This window comes from Gekko japonicus, unplaced genomic scaffold, assembly GCF_001447785.1.
Source record: "Gekko japonicus isolate JY-2015 unplaced genomic scaffold, Gekko_japonicus_V1.1 scaffold1420, whole genome shotgun sequence".
NCBI classification, from domain to species: Eukaryota; Metazoa; Chordata; class Lepidosauria; order Squamata; family Gekkonidae; genus Gekko; species Gekko japonicus.
Window position 1 is genome coordinate 405931 of NW_015162525.1, and position 23328 is coordinate 429258.

The window sequence follows — 23328 nt, forward strand, 5'->3', positions numbered from 1 at the left end:
TCGAAGGAAACCCCTTTCTCTGCTAAGGGGGGGGGGGAGATGACGACTCCGCCATGGATCAGGAGACCGAAGGACCCCCTACAGGGTGACGGCTCCGCCTCAAGGCCCAGCGATGGAGTTGATAGGGGGCTGCTACGAACAGATTGTATTCGGGTTCGCCGTACGGCCGGCTGAGCGCGCTGGGCAACGTGCGCGAGGGCGACGCAACCCGCGGGCTGGTCCGCGCTGGCCTGCTCGAGAGCCTGCTTCCCCCCCCAGAAGCCTCTGCGGCTCCCTCCTGCGCTCAGCCACGCCCTGCAAGCGCCGCACGTTGGCTGAGGGGCGGGAGCAGCGGCGGTCCTCCCAGGAGGCTGGATGCGGAGGGCACAGCTTGTGGTTGCAATGGGTGGAAAGGAATTGTGCACACAACAACCCCCCCCCTTCCACACACACATTTTTAAAAAAACTAGCATGTAAGGGAGAGAAGTATGTGAAAGAAGTGTGCAGGTGCTGAGTCTGTTCTCGCCTGTCCACAGGGTTGATAAAAGGGTTGGAACACTTTCCCTATGAGGAAAGGTTAAAGCGCTTGGGGCTCTTTAGCTTGGAGAAACGACGGCTGAGGGGTGACATGATCGAGGTTTATAAGATTATGCATGGGAAAGAGCAGGTAGAGAAAGAGGTACTTTTCTCCCTTTCTCACAATACAAGAACTCGTGGGCACTCCATGAAACTGCAGAGCGGTCGGGTTAGAACGGATAAAAGGAAGTACTTCTTCACCCAAAGAGTGATTAACACTTGGAATTCACTGCCACAGGAAGTGGTGGCGGCTACAAGCATGGACGGCTTCAAAAGGGAATTAGATAAGCATATGGAGCAGAGGTCCATCAGTGGGTATTAGCCACAAGGTATAGATAGGGACTCTGGGGCAAGGGATGCTCTGTCTTCTTGGTGCTTGGGGGGGTCAACAGTGGGAGGGCTTCTAGTGTCCTGGCCCCACTGGTGGACCTCCTGATGGCACTGGTTTTTCTGGCCACTGTGTGATACAGAGTGTTGGACTGGATGGGCCTTTGGCCTGATCCAACATTGGCATCTCTTATGTTCAGGGTTGAGGTTGAGCTTGGTTTTCCTTGGGGGTGCTGCTGGACTCCCAATTTCATTCTCACGCCTCTCTGTTGTTGTTGTTTTTAATTAAACATTTTATTGGTTTTTACAAATACATACACGCAACGTATTTTTGAGTAATTTGCTGGCATCCATTGATCCTTCCGGCCACCCGTTCCAGTTTCAGCTCTGCGTATGCATCGGGTAGGAGTGCCAACCTCCAGGTGGTGGCTGGAGATCTGGTAGAATGACTGCTCTCCAGGCGACAGAGATCATCTGGAGAAAATGGTCACTTTGGATGGCATACTGTATGGCAGTGATGGCGAATCTTTTAGAGACCCAAGTGCCCAAACTGCGACCCAAAACCCACTTATTTACCGCAAAGTGCCAACACGGCAATTTAACCTGAATACTGAGGTTTTACTTTAGAAGACAACAACCCATACATTAACTTAAGAGGATCCAAACAAAGTAAGGAAAGCAATCCCAAATGCTTTCATTTACTTAAAATTATTTGGCAGAGAATTCGACACTTTAATGATGGTCTGGGCCTGGCTGGGCGATGGCACATGTGCCCACAGAGAGGGCTCTGAGTGGCACCCGTGCCATAGGTTCGCCACCACTGCTCTATGGCATTGTACTCCACTGAAGTTCCTCCCCTCACCAAACCCCGCCTTCCTCAGGCTCCACCCCCGAAATCTCCCAACCCAGAGCTGGCAACCGCAACATCCGGGCTCTGAGTGGCCTCTCCTAACGGCTTCCCCCCCATCCCCACCACTTCTTTATCCCTGTAACTGTCTTTTGAGATTTTATTCCAGTTTTGTCTGAAGAAGTGTGTTTAGCACACAAAAGCTTACACTTTGAATAAAACTCCGGGTCTTAAAGGTGCCGCTGCACTCAAACTTTATTCTTCTACTTCTGACCAACCCGACTACCTACCCGAATCTATGTAAAGGAGAGGGCATTCTATCCCAATAATCTTGCTGTGCTACTTTTCTACCTGCGAGGATTGTGTTAGTCCTTTCACTACAGCTGCCCTCATAGGTTAGGCCGGTTTACCCTATTTTGAAAAGCAAGAAAGAGGACATGTTTAGCTACTGACTGCTTCAAGCAAGTGATCACTATGGCAGACGTCATTTTAAGTGCCCCTACTATTTAAGATGTGGTAATTGCTAAGAACTAGGAATATTCCTAACTTTCAAACCAAAGGGAGGACTTTTTCATCAGTTTTTGTAAAAAGTGCCCAAAAGTGGATGGACACCAAAGAAAGAGGATGTGTCCTCTAAAAAGAGGATGTCTGGTAACCCCGTCATAGGTGCTTTCAAGCGGTACTGTCTGTTTTGCCTCATTCGGTTGCCTGTGTATTCCAGGCCCAAGTGGGATGCACAACCAGAGCATCTCAGGTGCATGGCAGAATTACCCCGGTCTGTTGATCTCAAGTGCCTCTTAAAAGACATAGCCCTATGGGACTCTAGGACTTAAAATACGCACAAGTTTTGGCAAGTGGTGATTTGGACAGTAAGAGCATGGGTGCTGGTAGACCTTTTCTGGAGCACCATAAATCAGAAATGACTTGGAGGGCCCTCAATGCATTGAGAGGCACGAGTCTCTGACAAACAAGCATGCCTGCATGGGTGGAGGCTCAGTCTACCAGATGCATTAGAGAACAGAATTGTTGTGAGATGACATATAATAAACTCCATTTAGGATCTGACTGGAAGGCTGAAACAGTGCATCGTGGGAGTTAGCCCGCAGTGGGACTGGGACCCAAATGGAACAGGAATCTGCTGGGCAAGAAGAAGTTGCAGAAGTCCAGCATCCTGTTTAAACTGGATGACTAAGTACATAATGGGAGCGTGCCCAACCAGGCTACGGATCTCTGGCATGCTAATGTTGCATGTATAGCTGCAGAGGCCTCACTTTAAAAAAAGATGCTGTGCTTGTACAGAGTTATACAGTAAGTTCTCCTCCATCTGCAGTGCCTTTAAATTGGACCTTGCCTCTGTGTAAGTGTGCATAGGCCCCTGCTGTTGCACAAACACAGCTTTTTCATTGTTTTGTTTTGGACATGATGTCATTCAAAGTACCAATCACATAATAACCTTGATCTGCAGCTTTTATATTATTTATTTACTTGTTATATTTACAGTCTATCCTTCCCAAACTCAAAGCAGAGTACACAGTGTAAATTGATACTGACAATATGAAGAGACATCTGTTAAGCAAACGACTAGGATTACAGAGTTCAGTAAACACTACGGAAACCCCCCAAACATCCCTAGTGCAGAAAATACCTAAACCTGTGGTATACCCACTGCGGGGGGGGGGGATGTTAACCGGGTTTCTTTTTGTTTTAATCAAGGGTCACCTTTGACTCCTTTCCCACCATAAATCCAGGTGCCCTTGTTCTGACATGGGTGGACACAGTTGTTTATGCACAATCTGTATTTTTGTACTTAGTTTTTATATTTAACACACCCTGCTAATTTATGCTAATGCACTCTGACATCGTGTAATTTAAATTAATGTTCCCTGTTTCAAAATTGGCAGTGTGAAGCAGACCTCATTAGAGCATGTTGGGTCAGATGCCAGGGCCTCCTCAAGTATTTGAGAAGGTTTATGCTTTGTGTTTTCTTCACCTGTCAAAGGAAATGGGTTATGGTACATATTGTACTGCTAGGGTTGCCAGCTTTCAGGTGGGGCCAGTGATCTTCCAGACTACAGAAATTGGTTCCCCCGGAGGAGACAGCCCCTTCAGAGAGTGGTCTCTATGATGGCATTGTAACGTTGAGGTCCCTCCCCAAACCCTGCCCTCCCCCAGCTCCAACCCCAAATCTTCAGGTCTTTCCCAACCTCATAGGGAAGCAGTGGCGCAGGCGGTTAAACGCCTGCTGGTAACATCTGCGAACAGTTGCTACAGCGGTTCGAAACCCACCGCGGCCAGGGTGAGCTCCTGGCCCTAGTCAGCTCCCGCCCATCCAGCGGTTCGAAAGCAAAAATAACATCGAAAAAGTGAGTAGATAAATGGGTACCTGCCCTAGATGGCAGGGGGCACCCTCCTCCGTTGTGGGGTCTGATGGAGCAGCAACGGCGGAATGACAAGCGGTGGTGGCGACAATTGGCGGCAAGGAGGCGCAACACCTGCGGTGGATCAGGCGGAGGCGGAGCCAGAAGACGCAAAGGACGTAGAGGCACAGGCACGGCGGAACCAAACGGACAGAGCCGGAGCCGTGCTGATGCGAACCACGTGCCAGATGGGTCCGCCGAATACAGCCGATGCCGAAGACCACCGGAAGGAGAAGAAGAGGAGCCAAAGCGAAAAAAGCCGAGCCGACAATAAGCCGAACCGAAAAAAGAACAGCAGGTCCCTCCACTGGGTGCCGGTAGGGCAGTCCCCACCCCTGACGATGTGTGGCCATAGATAGGGATAAAGAGTAACTGTAAGCCGCTCAGAGACCCCTTGGGGTTCGAGTGGGATACAAGCCGAAAGCATGCATGCATGCATAAATAAATAAATAAATAGCTGGCAACCCAGTGTACTACAGAGAAGCACTTTTAGAGAAAGGGGAAACCAGGTGCAGCTTTGTCATGGGTCACATGTAAGATGGATTAACCACCATCTTGAACTGTTGATCTTTGCTGCAGAAAATAAAGCAATCCCCATTCTAGTGCACAACAGTTTGGTTTTTCTTGGCTGTCCTGTACAACAGTTATGATCCAAAGAGAGCCAGTGTGGTATAGTGATTACTAGGGGCGGACTACCCTCTGGGAGACACAGGCTCAAATCCCCCTGTTGCCACGAACAGTCACTGGGTGATTTTAGGGTAGTCACACTCTCAGCCTAACCTATCACACGGGGAATGCTGGTGCTGAGGAAAAACGGAGGAGTGAAAGAGGCTGTCGTAAGTTTCTTTGGGTCCCCATTGGGGAGAAAAGCGGAGTAGAAGTAAACATGGGCCGTGATGATTCCAGAGGCTTAAACTTCTGGAGACTGAGCCTCTGTGCCTTTTCCTCCCGGTAGTGGGAAAAGGAGATGAGAAGGTAGAGCTGGTGCATTTCCCCTCTCTCACTTGGCCTCAGTTGGGATACTATCAGTGGTGAACCCTCCCTCACGCCCCCGATCTAGCTACCTGTCAGATTCCAATATTACTGTATGTGGACGATGCTGTTATTTTGTCCAGATTCCCCATAGGCTGCTGAAGGCATTTCAGAATTATTGTGGTTTTTTTGGGGTGGGGGGTGGGGGGGGTTGGTAATCAATTGTGAAAAATCTAAAGTTATGTTGTTTTTTTCCTGGGATCCCCTCAGATTAAGTAGTTGTCATGGAAGCTAAACAATCAGCCATTCTCTATGAAGCGTCCCTCTTACGGAAGGCTCATAAAGACTGTGATCCTGCCTCTCTGCAGTTTAGTTCCTCAGCAACTATTTGTCATTTCTTTTCTTTTTTTATTCTGGGGCCCAGTCTGTTCCTGTAGCAGTCTTAAGTTTCTAGGACCAAAGTATTGTCACAGCTTTCATATAGGGTGGCTCCTTTTGGGATTATGGGAGTCGATAGCTCTGTTGATCCATCTCTTGAAGCTTTTCTTCAGGAAACCTAATGGAGTTCCCCCATTGATTAGCTTCTGTGGTCCTTCATCCGGAGTTGGGTCTTGGATCACTGGAATGCCAAACTTGGAAGGTTCTGTTTTCTAGGAAAGCTTCCCGGTTTCCTTTCCTTTGTGTATATTCTGATTGCTGTGTTTCAGTACGGAGGCTCAGTCTCGACCCTAAACTTCATCTTTTGGGGCTGTCACCTGCTATCCGTTGGCCCACTGGCTGTAAGACTGTATTTTGATAGAGCAGCTGAAGGCCTTGCTAGGGCTCCTAGAGTCTGCTGTATGTTATTTTTTTGGTATTATGCCTCCTTCTACACTTCAGTAAAGTAAAGGTAAAGGTACCCTTGCTCGAAAGCCACTTGAATCCGACTCTAGGGTTGCGGTGCTCATCTCCGTTTCAAAGCCGAAGAGCCAGCGCTGTCCGAAGATGTTTCCGTGGTCCTGTGGCCGGCATGACTAAACACCAAGGCGCACGGAACGCTGTTACCTTCCCACCGAAGTGGTACCTATTTATCTACTTGCAATTTCTTGCTTTCGAACTGCTAGGTTGGCAGGAGCTGGAACTAGAGATGGGAGCTCACTCCATCATGCGGCACACTCGGGTCTCGAACTGCTGAACTACTGACCTTCCACAGCCTGCAGTTCAGCGTCTTAGCCACTTGAGCCACCGCAGCTCCCACTTTACTCTTGTTCTTATCAATTGACTGTCCCTAAATATCAGAAGGTTTTTCTTTCGGTTAGGTTTCCTGGTTAGATTCCGAGGAGTGGCTTTTTCAGATAAACTGTGTCCTTATGGATCTGGCACAATTGAAATGTTGACTCATAATCTCCTTTGACTGCATGCCAGTGGCCCTCTTGAGAGATTTCTGGGTTCAGCCAATGGTTGCTTCTGGTGCTTCTGCTTATCTGGCTTTGTTTTGCTAGCTGGTACTGGTTTTGGCATAACGCTGGTCATGGCAAGATTTTTGGCTGCAACACCTTCAACATCAGAGTGCAATTAGAGGGCAGTATTGGTGTATTAGTGTATTTTACGTTGTCCAGGATTGTTGGGTCATCAGATTATTTGAAATAAAGACCAGGGCTATTTTTGGGCAGGAACGCACAGGAACGGAGTTCCGGTTGGCTTCCAAGTTGGCCACGCCCAGCAAGAACTCATTAGCATAGTAGGCCACACCCAACAGCAGAAACGCATTAGGATTGGCTACATTAGGGGTGTGTGGCCTAACATGCAAAGGAGTTCCTGCTACAAAAAAGCCCTGGGTTTTGGCAACAAACAAGGTAAACAGAATAAGAAGCAAAAGGTGGGTGTGGCTGGATGAGCACACTTCTGGTAACATGGGGATGTGGCCTAATATGACAATGAGCTGTGCTGTCGGGGGTGTGGCCTAATATGCTAATGAGTTTCTGCTGTTGGGTGTGGCCTATTATGCTAATGAGTTCCTGCTGGGCTTTTTCTACAAAAAAAAGCCCCGAAGAATACCCTTCCCTCACTGTGGCCTGGCTCCTTCCCAGGGGCTTAGCTGGCTCCCAGCCCAGACCCGTGCTACTGTGGCTGAGTCTGAACTGAGCCATCGCTTGCAGTGCTGCCAGGTCTGGCTTGCTGATGGCTAGCATGGGACACAGCGGGCAAAGTCTCTATACCATGGGTCCCCAACATGGTGCCAGTGGGTGCCCTGATGCCCACCAGAACCTTTCCTGGCACCCGCCACATGTTCCTAGAAAGTGGACAGGACCAGGTGGGGCTAGGGTTGCCATCCCCCCCAATGGGGGCGGGGTTCTCCCCCACTTTCGGGGGGCCCAGTCCACTCCTGCCCAGCAGACTGGCAGGGGGAGCCCTGCCCCTGAGCAGCCCCATCCGTGCCCAGTGTACCCAGCGCATAGCTGATTTCATTATGTAAAGCATGTTGTGTGGGGGATGCTCTAGCATTTGGGGAAGAACTCTATGGTAACCAGAGAGTCCCCCTCCCAAAAATGCTAGAGCGTCCCCTGCGTGACGTGCCCCGTGTGATGACATCACTTCTGGGTGACATCATCACCTCAGGCATGTCAGGCACACGTCAGAAGAGCCCAGGAAGAAGACAGGAGCCCCCTACCAGAACGTAGTAAGTACCTGGCAACCCTAGGTGGGGCTTTTTCCTAACAAGTTTTATGATGAACCATTGGAGATTTGATGGGCTGTGGAGATGTTTAAAAACATTGCTTTGGCAGGAGCTGCCACCGCAGCACAGGACTTGTCACTGTGTGACTGAAGATAAGCGGTGGCAGCCATTTTGTGGCTGCCTCCGAATCCTGTGGCACCTATTTTGTGGCAGCCATTTTGTGGTTGTGCCAACCACACTCTGTTAGAATTCCAAAGGTGGGTGCAGGCTCAAAAAGGTTGGGGACCCCCAGCCTACACTGTTGTTCCTGGCCAGAGCTGAGTGCTGAGCCAGCCACGCCCTTGCAAAGTTATAAGGGAATCCATAAAAATATTGTGAAAGGTTTGTTTTATGTTTCATTTTCAGAACTGGGCAGTCGCTCCTGATTTCACCCACCACGCCCACAGTGCTTCATTGTCAGCGGTTGCTGTGAATGACAGATATGTCGTCACGGGCAGCAGGGATGAAACGATACAAATCTACGACATGAAGAACAGAGTAGAACACGGGGCCTTGCTGCAACACAATGGTGAGGAAGTTGTACTTCTTGAATTAGTGGCATGTGATGGGAATGAAATGTGTCCGTGAGTGCTGGTTCCCAGCAGGATTTCACAGGCTACAAAATGCTGGCCCTGATCCGGAGGCTTATTGTATATATGGAAGCACCAGTGTGCATTTGAAACACCTCTGACTTTTCCATTGATTTCAATGTAGAAGGGGACTGTTCTTTCCCAACTCAGCTGCATTATTTTGTCTTACTAAGGCTCTTGGCTGTTAGGTTCAAATAGGGTTGCCAGTCCCCAGTTGGGGGCGGGGGATTGGTTTTGTGGGCTTTTGTCTGCCCCTGACCAGTTGGCCTGCAGGAGGAACCCCCCCCCCCAACAACATGGAGCAACATGCCTACATCACCTGGAAGTGACGTAAGCACGTGAGGGGCGGGGCGTGCCACTCTGTTTTATGCCAAAACTCTATGGTTTGAGGGTGATTTTACCAGAGTTCTGCCCAAAAACCAGAGCGTTGCCCCCGACGTGCCTACATCACTTCTGGTGACGTCAGCATGTTGAGGGCAACACTTCCGGCTCCCGGAGTGTCCTCCCCGTCCCCCTGTTGGTGTCTCAGAGGGACCTCACGACCCTAGGTCCAAATCATATTTTGTAATCATACTTGTCATCTGCCTTGAGTCAACAGTGAGAAGGGCAGACTATAAACGAAAATAATAATAATAATAATTCCCATGAAAGTGAATGCAGGAGCCAGCTGGGACTGGAGCTTTTGTGTGCACACTGTGGAGCCCTGGTTTTCATTCATTCATTTACTTTATTTATAGTCCGCCTCTCACAGTGAAGCTCAAGGCAGACTATACCGTGTAAGCAGGGCTATTTTTGGGCAGGAACGCACAGGAACGGAGTTCTGGCTGGCTTCAGAGTTGGCCACACCCATTACAGCCAAAACCTCTACGTGTGTGTGGCTACAGAGGGAAGGCCTGGAGAGCGACACACACACACACACCCCGGTGCCTCCCTGTGCCTTCCCCGGCCTGTCCAAGGGTTGGCTTGCCCGGGCGCCCCGCAACCATGGAGCACCCAGGCAAGCCAAGAAAAGGCAGGGGTGTGGCCTAATAGGCTAATGAGCTGCGCTGTCAGAGGTGTGGCCTGATATACTAATGAGTTTCTGCTATTGGGTGTGGCCTAGGGGCGTGCAAAAAAAAATCCGGCCCGATAGTGGGGGGAAAGTTACTTTTCCCCACCATAGAGAACAATGGAGTGGATGGGGGCAACCTGTTTGGAGGCCCATAGAATTGAACCCCCTGGTCCAGTGTTCTTGAAACATGGTGGGTATCTTGGGGAGAGGCTCCAGCAGCTACCAAGCGAGTTTGGAGCCTCTCCCTCAAACCCACTCCCCTCCAGCCCCCAGAATATACCCTATGTTTTTGCCATTGACTTCAATGGCCCATAGAATATAATGGGGCCGGGCAAGCCGATTCAGATTAGATAATCTGATTCAGCCCGCAGCAGCCCGAAAGGGGCCCAAATGGGCCATTTTCGGGGGTGCATTCGGTTCAGACGAACCGAATGCACATCCCTAGTGTGGCCTATTATGCTAATGAGTTCCTGCTGGGATTTTTCTACAAAAAAAGCCCTGGGTGTAAGTCAATACAGTCAACAGGATGGGACATCCAAGAGGCTGTGTGGTAGAATTTGAATCTGAAATCAAGTAGGAATCTGAAACTGAGCTGAAGCAAAGCATGAGCATTAACGTGATGCATTAAACGCTGCAGAAATTACATCGCAGGACCATGCATACAGCAACAGCCAGTGTGTTGGCTGTAATTCAGCACATACAATTTCCTTATTCATTTCAATTATTTATTTCCAATTCTTAATAAAATACTCAGAAATAAACTCCATGGGCTCCAGTGAAATTAACATAAGCAATATTTAGAATTTGTGAACGTCTAAGAATCAAGTTTTCCAAAAGTTAGTTTATAGTGTGTGTATGCACATTTGCACATACGTACATACATAAATACATAACCTGCCGTTGGCTTTAAGTAAGCATTTTGGAAGTATCTGGTGTATTTATCTTTGAAATGTCTGCAGTGTATTAAATAGAGTTGATGGTTTGATCTTCAGGCACCATCAGCTGCTTGGAATTCTATGGCAGGACACACTTACTGAGTGGCGCTGAGGATGGCTTAATATGCATTTGGAACACCAAAAACTGGGAATGCCTGAAATCAATTAAAGCACACAAGTAAGTGCTGTTTTCTTTTTTCTTTTTTTAAACCCCACATTATTATATCTACAGCACTTTTTGAAATACGCTGTAAGCATGTCTAATGATAATAATAAGCATCATGAAACAATTGTAAAAATAAAATAATTGAACTAGGATCTCAGAGATGCCATTTCAGATTGCCACTGTGCCATGGAAGTGGCGATTTGGGCCACTGTTTGTCATCCTAAACTATCTCATTGGGTTGTTTGAGGAGGGGGAAATGATGTACATCACCCTGAGCTTCTTGGAAGAAGGGCAGAATAAAAATCTACAAAATACATAATAGCATTCACAATGTACAAATAAGTTTACTTATTGTGATGATGAAACACTTTTAATCCTCCTCTCCACCCAACTTAGGGTCCCCAGGCAGCAAACAATTAAAACAAGATACACACACACAGAGAGATACAAAATTCAAAACAAAATACATGAATAGGCGGAAGGGTTAATGAGTATCACTGAGGAAACCCTAGACCAGGGGTGTCAAATATTAGGCCCGGGGGCCAGAACCAGCCCATCCAGGGGTCTTACTCGGCCCTCAAGCAACTGGTATGTGTGGAAATGTAAGGTACTTCCCTTTTTATAGTATCCCTTTGGGGGGGGGGAAACTAGTCTTGCATATGGTTAAATACATTTATTGGGGCTTTTGTGGGTTCCCCAGTAAATCAATTGCTTTCACTTTGAGGAATCAATTACTTTTGTTTGTATTTTGAGTAAAAAAAATAATATTGTTAATTGGGGGTTTGCTGGTGTCCTTTATAAAGTTTATCGCTCCAGGTACCTTGTGTTACATTTTATGGCAGACATGGCCCGGCTCAACAAGGTGACATTTAAGTCAGATCCGGCCCTTGTAAAAAATTATTTTGACACCTCTGCCCTAGACTAAACAAAGAAAGTCTTCTGCCACTGAGAGAAGAGAACAATAGAGGGAGACCGACGAACCTTCCTGGAGAGGGAATTTCTTACTGTGAATGAACATGTTGTTTATGTGTCCGTGGGAATTGCTGATGATGGCTAAGGTTTCCCTTTTTGTTAGGGGACACGCAACATCTCTTTCTGTTCATCCTTCTGGAAAGTTGGCTTTGTCAGTAGGAACAGACAAGACATTACGGTAAGTCTAAAGCCTGTAAACATTCGGAAGTAATACTTACTGGTGCTTCTAAATCCCCAAAGTAATGAACAGAAAATCACTTTAAAACATTGTCTTCCATTTTCTTCAGAAAGCATTACAGTACAGTATGATATATTTAATTGGAAGAAATTATGGTTCCTTGTGATCTTAATTTAATTGGCTAAATAAAGTAGTAATTGCGAAGGCGTGACTACAGAGTCTATTCATAACAGGTGGCCATTTAAACATCATGAATTTCTTCCAGGCCAGTTCTTTGGAGCAATCCCAGCTTGGAATGTTCTTTGCTTTCTCCTTTTACATTTGTTTCATAACCATGCATGTCCGTCTCTGTCTGCCCTATCTTCCCCTGTATCCCCGGTTAGCAAAGGCAGAATATGCATGTTCATTTACATGCATGCTTTCTCCTGATCTGCCCAGAGCCCGCCCCAAATCGGGAAAACCCTGTGGTACCAGGGGATCTGGCAACCCTACCTACTGTAGATGGTGACAGCCGGGCATTCAGAAGATGGTTGCTCAGTGGACATGCACTGCGGCTAGACTTTGGGCAGTGGTCTTCCCTGTCCAGTGCCAGCGCAACTCATGAATGTTCACCCATTTCCCCCCCCCAAAAAAGGATTCATTCTAAGTACTGTGATTAAAAACACAGCTTGTATAAAGCACGTTGCTCAATGTTCCCTCTAAGCTGTGGAGTCTTGTGAGCAAAAATTCTACTTTGTGAGCTACTGGCAATAAAGTTGTGAGCGAGTGATTTGGCTACTGCATAAATTAGTTTGCTCTGGAGCCATCCTTCCTGAGCTGAGACAAAAATGTGTGAGCTAGAGGCTAAAAAACTGTGAGCTAGCTCTCATTAACTCAGCTTAGAGGGAACACTGGTTGCCATATGTTATCCAGCTAGGGCGGTTAAAGTCCGTGGTTGCAAAATTCAAAATGAAACCTTGAATTTTGCTACAGAGAAACCATGGACAAAACAGCTTTTAAGAGAAGGTGGCTTTTCAGAGGTCGCGGCACTGTGCCATCGCATAATCAGAAAGAAAATACCACCGTGACAATCCGCTCTTTCTACTTTGCAAAACCAGGACATTAACACCACGGGGGATATTTTGGGCAGAGGTGAAGAACAAACACGGCAAAGTCTGAAGAACAAGGACAGCATCTTCTAGGCATTTCTTCTGCTGTTGTCTTTGAGGGGAGGGAGGAATCTGGATTTCATTCTTCCCCATTCCTCTGGCTTGCCCCCACCCCACCCCGCCCATCACCATTTCTGCGTCCTTCTCTTTGTCCTGCCCACTTCCAAAGCCCCACAGCAGACCTCCAGGCACAGGCGTTGACGTGCACTGTGGCTGGTACAAATAACCCAAAATGCCAGCTGAACCTCAGCCAAGTTGCTTTTTAATGTCTGTACCTATGCAAATGTATGGGGCTGCGGTGGCTCAAGTGGTTAAGACACTGAACTGCAGACCAGAAGGTCGGTAGTTCAGCAGTTCGAGACCCGAGTATGCTGCATGACGGAGTGAGCTCCTGTCTCTGGCCCCAGCTCCTTCCAACCTAGCAATTTGAAAGCAAGAAATTGCAAGTAGATAAATAGGTACTGCTTCGGTGTGAAGGTAGCAGCGTTCTGTGCACCTCGGTGTCTAGTCATGCCAGCCACATGACCACGGAAATGTCTTTGGACAGCGCTGGCTCCTTGGCTTGGAAATGGAGATGAGCACAGCATCCCTAGAGTCGGGTTTGACTGGCTTTCGAGCAAGGGAAATCTTTACCTACCTATGCAAACATTGTGACTGACTGGGCGGGGGGGAGGAGTCCACTATTTTAAAAAAATATATACAATTTTAGGTTTTTTCCCCCCAGCTCTTGGAATTCTTCGGATTTTCAGAAGCCTAAATGGTAGCCACAGCCCCTATTTCTTAAATCATTGATCTTTAAGGAATTAGGCTCTTATTTCCACTTCAAAGGATGTCTGTTTGGCCTCTTTTTTTTTTTAGAACATGGAACCTTGTAGAAGGAAGATCGGCTTTCGTAAAAAATCTAAAACAAAGTAAGTGCATTGCGTTTGCTTTGCCATATTGATCAAAATATTGATATTATTTCAGCATGCACCACATTTCAGTACACACCACAATAGAAAACAAAGGATACATTGTAGAAGTCTGTCTGTCACATCAGTAAGTGAGAGACCACAATTATTGTTGTTATATTTGTAATCCAGATGCAAACAGTGAAAATGCCTGGTTCAAAAGTTTACCACTCTTTATTAATGCCAGCATGTTCAGTAAAATGCTGTTGTAAATAATTAGCCTTCTGATTTGTCAATATTCCTGGCTGAAATACCATTTTATTCCTAAACGATTCTTCTCTTCTGAATCCTGCACAAAGCCTCCACCAGTCTCTGATTAAATCCTTTGTTGTCCCTGGTCTCCCACGCCCAACCTGTTGCTACGTCTCTTGGCACTGTGCCAGGCAGTCACCTGCAGAGGCATCTCATATTTCTTCCACCCATTACAGCTAGGACTGGTGCTTCTGTTCAGGGTGTTCCTGGCAACTGTATGCTTCTCCAGTGGCCTCATTTGTGACGAATGTGCTCTAGGCAGAAAGTTTAATTAAGAGAGAGCAAAACAACCCCCACAAAAACTGCAATCAGAAGTGAAAAAAAATATTCTTTTAAAATGAAAGCCGAGATCAAATGTATTCACCGGCTGCATTGTTGCCATGCAGCCACTTCAGATGGCATTATCAGTCCACATGCGTCACTGGTCACATACAAGCCTCTCGTTGGACAGGTAACGTATTACCTGTCAGCGATATTCGTGCTCATGCGAACGTCACTATCGTTTCAACTCTGTATTCCTAGCTCTGTATTGTTTGTATGAATGCTTGATTATTGTTTGTATGCTTGAAGAATATTAAGTAAAGAAATCATTATTTTAGCAACACAGTCATCTGTTCACGGGCTCTGGGAATTCTGACTCCCATACACACAGGTTATGATTCCATATTTTATGCCTATTTCCATTTGATATTCATAATTCCCCCAAGCTTATTAATAGAGTAAGGCAATTTGGCTAACAGCATATAATCTTCATTTACATGGAAGGTGGCTGGTAAATATTGATAATTCAGTCTTACAACAAAACTTCACAGTAGCGGTCAAACATTGTATCCCCACTTGCATTCTGCTTGCACAAGATAAGAGCTTGGCTGGTCCATCTAGTCCAGTATGTTGTCTCATACAATGCTCAGCAAGTTACTCTGGAGGACCAATAACAAATCACAGAGGTGGAGGACTTCCCTTGATGTTACCTCCTGGTACTGATATTCTAAGGTTTCCTGTCTCTGATTGTGGAGGTTCCCTTTAGTCACCATGGCTAGTAACCACTGAGAGACCGATCCTTCATGAATCTGCCTAATCCTCTTTTAAAGTCATTTATGCCTATGACCTCTGACAGTGAATCCCACATTTTAACCGCTCACATGAAGAAGTATTTCCTTTAGTCTGTCCTGAATAGCAATGTCATTGAATGCCCTTGATTTCGAGTATTTGGGGAGATATTTGGGGAGATGGAGAAAAAGTTTTCTCTGTCCACTCATTCTACCCTGTGTATAATTTTATAAACATCTTAGGTGTAGGCGTAACTTCTTCACTGAAAAGTCCCAAACCCTTCAGCCTTTTCTTATAGGAAAAGTGCTCCAGCCACCTTAATCATTTTGGTTGCCCTGGCCCCAGTACTGATCCTTGCGGGACCCCACCACTCACTTCCCTTCATTGCAAGACGTGCCCATTTATGTCATGCAACCAATTTATGGGCCCTATAATATATAAGGAAGAAAGCACTTGGTGTTCCACAAGTTAGTGCACAAGTAGAACTACATTAAGTCCTGGTTTGTTTCCAATTGTGTGTCTCTGGATCCAAGCCAATGTATATATAGAATCCCTGGGGAACCATTGCCTTTTGCATTGCCATATAAAATCCTAATATATATATTAAAAATGTGTTAACATAAGGTTGGTTCTGACCTGGTGTTCCGGATCCTCCAACCCATGGCAGGTTCACACATACCCTTGTTCCTTCTTTCTCCCCTTCATATGGTTGGATTCCATCCCTTACTTTCTGTCAATAAACTATTTGTTAGCTATTGAATGCAAACTTGGCAAACTGTTTTGTGTCATAGTTTGCCTGGTTCACACATCATGCCAAATAGCAGCCAACATTCAGACTATCCGCTCGCCTCTGTAGTAAGTGTTTGTTTTGTTCTTACTTTAAAATCTTCCACTGACAAATCCAATCTCATTTCCCCCTCGATAACTTAGATGCTCATCTTGTTAAATGGTCACCCAATGGAGAATCATATGTGGTGGTTACAGCAAATAAAGTGGATATATACCAACTTGCAACTGCTTCTGTCTCTGGCACCATCGTTACAGAAAGGAGAGTGTCTTCAGTAAGATTTATTACAGTAAGTACAGAACAATGGTGAAATAGCAAAAACATTAAGAATAAATACCCTTTCGTCTCTGACTTATTTTCTTCATTACCCTTTCTTAAAGGATTGCATACTTGCCATTGCTGGAGATGAAGAATTTGTACGGTTCTTTGACTGTGAATCACAGGAATGTCTTTGTGAATTTAAAGCTCACGAAAACAGGTACTTTCTATTTACCATAGAATGGGCAGGGCGTTAGGTATGTTTTGGCTTAATGTTTTAAATAACCACTTAAATCAGGGGTGTCAAACATGCAGCCCGGGGGCCGCTTCAGGCCCCTAGAGGGCTTCCATCAGGCCCGCAGTGGAACTGGCCATCTCCTGCTTCCAGTTCTGCTGCTGCTGCTGCATCATAGCTTGCTTCGCCAGACTCTCTTAATCACTCAGCCATTTCATGTTTTAACCTGGGTCCTAGATGCAGAACTCTGAGCATGAGATTTCTGTGGTGAATGTCAATCCATCAAAAGTAGGTTTGCAGCTTACAGAGCCAATGTTTTAAGCATGTTTTTATTTTAAGTTAAAAAAATATCTTTGTGGTCTGTGTCCTTTATATAAAGTTTCTATCTCCGCTACCTGGCATTACATTTTATGACGCACATGGCCCTGCCCAACAAGGTCTCGTTTGTGTCAGAGCTGGCCCTCATAACAAATGGGTTCGACACCCCTGACTTAAATTTTCTTTGGGCCCTTGTTCAATGAGAGAACTTTTAATAAGGAAAAGCTTGTGTTTTCATTTTAAATCAGTATGGAAACATGGTTAACTGTATCTTTTGTTCCTATTTAGTGTATAAAATATAGCATGTATATTACCTATAAACTATTGTGCCAATTTGGTGGTGGAGGAAAGTGCCATCCAATCACAGCCGACTTATGGAGATCCCCTTCGGATTATCAAGGCAAGAGGCATTCAGAGGTGGCTTGCCACTGCCTGCCTCCACATCAAGACTCTGGTATTCCTTGGAGGTCTCCCACCCAAATACTAACCCGGGCTGACCCTGATTAGCTTCTGAGAGCTAACGAGATTGGCCCGGGCCATCCAGGTCGGGGCCTATATCAAGTCACCAAACCACTATTTTGAAACCATAACAGGAATATTGACACGTTCTTTTACCTCTTGATGATGTTTTTTGAAATTCTTACTCTTGTCTTATGGAGTATTAAATGTCCTTCATTATGCCGTAGAATAAAAGATATCTACAGTTTTAAAAGGGAAGACTTACACATTCTGGTGACTGCGTCGAGTGACGGATACATTAAGATGTGGAGCATTGATCCTGACAAGGTTGGTATATTAGCGACCTAAGTGCATCATCCATGGGACACTACTTCATTCTAAGAAGAGCTCCTGGTCTTATTAAGCAGTTTCAGTGGCACTTTGATGCATGCTGTTTTGGGGGTGAACCCACTTACATCAATAGGATTTTCCTACTAAACATGGGTGCCTATATTTCTCCATTGAATTATTTGCGATTATTGATTTGTGATGTTTTGCCTTTTAAGATGGGGGCAAAATTGGTGTTCCTTAACAGTTTAATTTAAAGATCTGACCGTGGATCTTCCAGCATCACTTCTATTCCAATCCTTAAACTTTATTACTTTATTGATTTTATTTGCATTATTTGTAGTCCGCTTTTCTCCCCGAGACTCAATATGATTTATGCAATGGAAGTCAGTGCTATCAAAAGAATATGACATAAAATAAACAAATAAGACTAGGATTACAGAAATCTCAAAAAAAGCATAAGGCATCATATGTTAACAATGCCAAAATGTTGAATTACATAGGTAGGTAACAATGTAGTGAGAAGAAGACAATACACATGGCAAACAGATAACGTGGCACAGAGGTTTTTGCGGTATTCTGCGCTGCAGAAAAAACATGATTACTTATCTGTAATGTTTTTTTTTCCAGATTAAGACTTCTCCATCATTGCTATGTGAAGTCAATACCAAAGCCAGGCTCACTTGTCTTGCAGTGTGGCTCAAAAGCAATCTGGAAACTAAACAAACCTCTGATGATGCCAAAGGATCTTCATCTCAAGGTACCATAAAATTTTCTTGAGAGGTCTGTTAACTTTCAGTTGTATGTAACACATCGTGGAGATGTTTTAAAAGATCTTTCTTAACCAGATTCCAAATTAACCATATTTGCGGTATAAAAGGAGAAAGGAACTGTTTCCTTTCAGGAATAAAATAGAGACTGCATTATTTTCTGGGATGGGTGATCTTCTGCCCTGACTAAATAAGTACAGCTGATGAACTTTACAGAGATAAGAAGTACACAAACTGATTATGATATATTTAAGTTTTGATTTAGACAAATGTAACAAGGTGAGCTGAAATAAGTAACAAGGTGAGCTGAAATATCCCGCCACCAGCACTTTATTCTATTTTGTACTGTGATTTAGTAGGCTTTGTGTTTTATGATGCTGTATTGTATAAGCACGTGTGTTTTAATATATTTTAACCTTTTATTGTAAGCCGCCCTGAGCCGGCCTCAGCAGGGAGAGGGGGATAAAAATCAAATTAATAAATGTGAAATAATAAATAAATAAATAAGTGCAATAAAATAAACAATGGAAATAAGCTTTTAAAAATAAATCCTATTTTGTAATATAAGAGGAATGAAGTTTTCCACATCAGATAGAACAGTTGATATATTACGCATCTAACTTTAGCCATTAATAATGTAATTTTTCCCCAGTAAGTGAAGAACCACCGGTTAAGAAAATATGCAGGACCGACAGTGGTAAGACAGCAGAGAGAGATGGCCAAGAAGCCTCCAAGAAAATAAAACCTGCAAATGTGAAACAAAAGAAGAAAAAGATGTCACAGATATTGAAATGAATGTGTTTTCATTACTGTTTGGTATTATGAATATGCAATAAATTAGCATTACCATGTTTTCCACTTTATATTGCTAAAGCAATTTGTCCATTTAATTGTCATTTGATTTATTAATATTTACAGAAATATAATATGAAATGTCCATTTAATTTAACTCCTAGTAATTCTTATTAATAATTTTGAGATCTTTTAGCTTGGGGTTTTTTTAAGGCGGGAAAATACTTCAGTTTCAAATAAACAATTTTTTTTAAAAAAATACAAAATCATACAGAAGTATTCACATTTGTTTGCAAGTTAGCCGATTACTGCATTACTGAGTATGGTAGATATTTTAATTTAGCATGTTTCTAAGATCTGTTTTGTTTCTGGAGAAGCCTAGAATCCTCCACAGTGTCTAATTGATATTACTGTCCCCCAAAGCATCTATTTATGTTGCCTCAGCTTTTTCTATTCATTTCCCATAGAAACAAACCTTTCATTTTAATTTGCTGAACCAATAAGAATTCCATGTGTATTCTGATCTTTCTAACGATATATAGAGCTGATCTGTGATTGCTGACCCACAAAGAGCAGATCGTATATAGACAGGCAGTCCCACAGAGATCTGTTTTGTCCCATTGAAATTAACAGGGAAGAGCTTTCAAACGAGTGAGTTCTAACTTTTGAGGATGTGACAGAGCTCCTGTAAGAAATGGCTGAACTAGCTCATACATTTTCAAAACCGTTTGGATTAAGTGCCGTCTCTTAGATTCATAAAGGGAGAATGCTTCTTTTGGCCATCTTTGTGTTCCACCTATCTTTGTGCAACTCAAAAACCTGTTTCCACCCAGCACTATCTAATCCAATTAACTCTGCAGCTCATCCTGAATTCTATTTTAAGAGTAGAAGCAACAGACTCTGGCCTTCCCACCACGCCCTGAAATATGTTATTTTCCCCCATCCACCCCCCTTTTTGTGAGATCCAACTTGATGAAGAGTTCTGTAGACGGTGAAAGCATGGAGACTGTTTTGTGGTATTCTGCTTGGACCTTATGAAAGGTATTACATTTCTTTTGTTTTTGGAACTTTGCTGCTACTTAAGTAAATTACATAGTTGGGAGCTAGTTTGGTTAAGTGGTTAAGTGCGCAGAGTCTAATCTGGGAGAACCGGGTTTGATTCCCCACTCCTCCACTTGCAGCTGCTGGATGACCTTGGGCAAGCCATAGTTCTGGCAGAGCTGTTCCTGAAAGGGCATTTTCTGTCAGAGCTCTCTCAGTCCCACCTACCTCACAGGGTTTCCATTGTGGGAAGGGGAAGGGAAAGGAGTTCGTAAGCCGCTCCGAGACTCCAAGTGAAGGGCGGGGTATAAATCCAGTCTCCTCCTCCTTTGTCTTCTTCTTCCTTCATATACTCTCCCTTTCTCCCCAATGGGGATACAAACCAGCTTACATTTGCTACTATGTGTACTTGCTTTCACATGTATCCTTAGACATGTGGGGGACTTTCTAACTTGGATCACTCACCCAGAACCACAACCAATTTGGGGAAGTTAAACTCTTTCCACTTCCACAGCCTGGCTAGCTTGGAAAACCCTCTCACCAGCTAAGGGCATCAGAATGTGTAGTTTAGGGAATCTTTTGTTGGATAGAGGGCAAGCAAGCTCAAAGTCTCTATTAGGCTACCAATAACCACGGAACAAATGTATCGTGTCACCCTCTCAGTGGCAAAATTCGTAGGCACAATAATCAAATATAAGAGAGATACTGAGCAGGCTCGCAGCTATAGTGGGGCATTGTGGGGGCCCGCCCCCTCAAACGTGAGGCATTCCCCACAACAGCTGCTGCCCCTCTCCCCCCTCCCTCCCCTCCTGTGACACTAAAAGGGCCCTCCTGCTGATCAGTGGGAGCACATGGCCCACCGCTCAGCTGGAGGGCCCTTTAAGCCTTGCAGCTGCCCCTCTCCCTCCCCTCCTCCAATATTTAAAGGGCCCTCCAGCTGGTCAGCGGGCCCTTTAAATCTTGCAGGAGGTGAGGGAGAGGGGCGGCTGCTGGCCGCACGCCTTCCCTGAACTCCCAAGTGGCAAAATCACCGCTTGGAGTTCAGGGGAGGCATGTGGTCTCCCTCCCCTGCTACCCCACAAAATTTACCCATGCCCCACCAACCCAAAATTTCTGGCTACGGGGCTACTGAGTAAGGTCTTTTAAAATGATTTTTTGGTCCTAATTTCTGCTTGAGCGGTGATAGATTAGATAGAGAGAGAGAGAGAGAGAGAGAGAGAGAGATAGATGTGTGTTCTGTTTATAACTAAGTGCATTGTGAAATTGTATGAACTGAATGTTATTGTTATACTGAATATACTGAATATATGTACCTGACAAGAAGAAGAAGAGAGAAGAGATTGGATTTGTACCCCGCCCTTCACTACCCAAAGGTGTCTCAGAGCGGCTTACAAACTCCTTTAACTTCCCACAATAGACACCCTGTGAGGTAGGTGGGGCTGAGAGAACTCTTGACAGAAACTGCTCTTTTTCAAGAACAGCTGTGCCGGAGTTATGGCTTGCCCAAGGTCATCCAGCCAGGTGCAAGTGGAGGAGTGGGGAATCAAACCCGGTTTCCCCAGATTAGAGTCCGCGCACTTAACCACTACACCAAACTGGCTCCTGTGCTATTCTTTTTTTTTTTTTTTTTTTTTTTTTTTTTTTTTTTTTTTTTTTTTTTTTTTTCCCCCTTAAATTTTGGGTGCTGTTCCAAAAATGCTTTTCCTTTAAGGACAGAGTCAATCTTTTCTTTTTTCTTTTTGACGTTAAATCCATTTATAAAACTTTACCCATCTGGCGTTAAATATTTCCATATCTTTATTTCCCAGTATAGTGGTCAGTTTGTCTATTTCAACTACTTCTTGTATTTTAAGAATCAGGTCTCTTTGGGATGGTATCCTTTCTAGTTTCCAATTTTTGGCAAACAAAATACGAGCTGCTGTTATAATGAATGCAATTACATATTTATCTTCCATTTTCAACTTCCCTGGCATAATATTTAGCAGAAACATCTCTGGTTTAAAAGGTAGTACTACCTCAAACATCTCTGTCAACATCTTATAAATCTTCTGCCAGTATTGTTGAGCTTTGGGACATCTCCACCACATATGGTAGAAGGTGCCCACATTGTGCTTGCATTTCCAACAGTTTTTAGGTGCATTCTTATAGCATTTGGCGATTTTATCCGGGGACCAGTGCCACCGGTGAAACATTTTAAACACATTTTCCTTATAAGATATTGCTCTCATTTGTTTTGCAGTTAACCATATTTTAGACCAATCCTCTATCGTATATCCTAAATCTTGCATCCAAACAATTGTTGTACTCTTGACCTCTTCATCTAGTTCATAGTTAGTCAAAAATAGATTGTATAGCTTTTGAATTAATTTATCACTTGACGATAACCATAATTTGTCTAAATCATTTTTTCCACAATAGAAACCTCTTTTTCCGTCTATCACAAAGCATTTTTTTAATTGCATGTTTTCCCACCATGACAATTTTATACCTTGTTTTTCAAGCCTTTCTTGGGATTTTAGTTTACTTGTTTCATCTAATAATGTTTCATAGGTTAACAAAATTGTGTTTTTCCTTAGAGAGGGTTTTATAAAAGCTTCTAAGGGTGAGAGCCATCTTGGTGTTTTAGGATAGAATTGATCTCTAATTTCCTGCCAAATTTTATTTAATGCTCCTCTGGTAGTATGCTGATTAAATTTTTTATGTATTTTATCTTTGTCGTAACCCATATACGCATGCCACCCCATGTCCAGATCAAAACCTTCAAGCGTTAGCACTCTTTTATTAGTTAGTAAGGCCCATTCTTTAATCCATGACATTGCCGCAGCAGAGTAATACAACTTCCAGTTTGGAATATTTAATCCACCCTTTTCTTTTCGATCTTGTAAGACTTTCCATTTAACCCGTGGTGGTTTCTTAGCCCATAAGAAACTTCTACATATTTTATCAAGTTCATTGAATATTTTCATATTCCTCAGTACTGGAATATTTTGCGCTAAGAACAGGAATCTTGGTAACACATTCATTTTTAGGACTGCTATTCTACCCATAAAGGATAATTGAAGGTTTCCCCATTTTGTTAAATCCTTCGTAATTTCCGTTATTAGTTTAACATAATTGTCTTCAATTAACGTATTATTCCTTCTGGACATGGTTATTCCCAGGTATTTAATTTTAGTGACCGTTTTCATTCGGGACACTTTTTCTATCTGTTCACTTTGACTTAGCGTACAGTTTTT

At 44.3% G+C, this 23328-nt stretch overlaps 1 protein-coding gene across 1 annotated transcript; it reads left to right on the forward strand.

Annotated features, from left to right (window-relative positions):
• The first annotated feature begins 82 nt into the window (after positions 1-82).
• PAK1IP1 (PAK1 interacting protein 1) lies at positions 83-19111 on the forward strand. Its single transcript, XM_015406270.1, has 10 exons — positions 83-175; positions 8180-8342; positions 10447-10567; positions 11631-11705; positions 13712-13764; positions 16036-16181; positions 16273-16370; positions 17390-17489; positions 18120-18249; positions 18912-19111. The coding sequence occupies exons 1-10, from the start codon at positions 113-115 to the stop codon at positions 19052-19054; spliced, it is 1092 nt and encodes a 363-aa protein (XP_015261756.1). The 5' UTR covers positions 83-112; the 3' UTR covers positions 19055-19111.
• The last annotated feature ends 4217 nt before the right edge of the window (positions 19112-23328 follow it).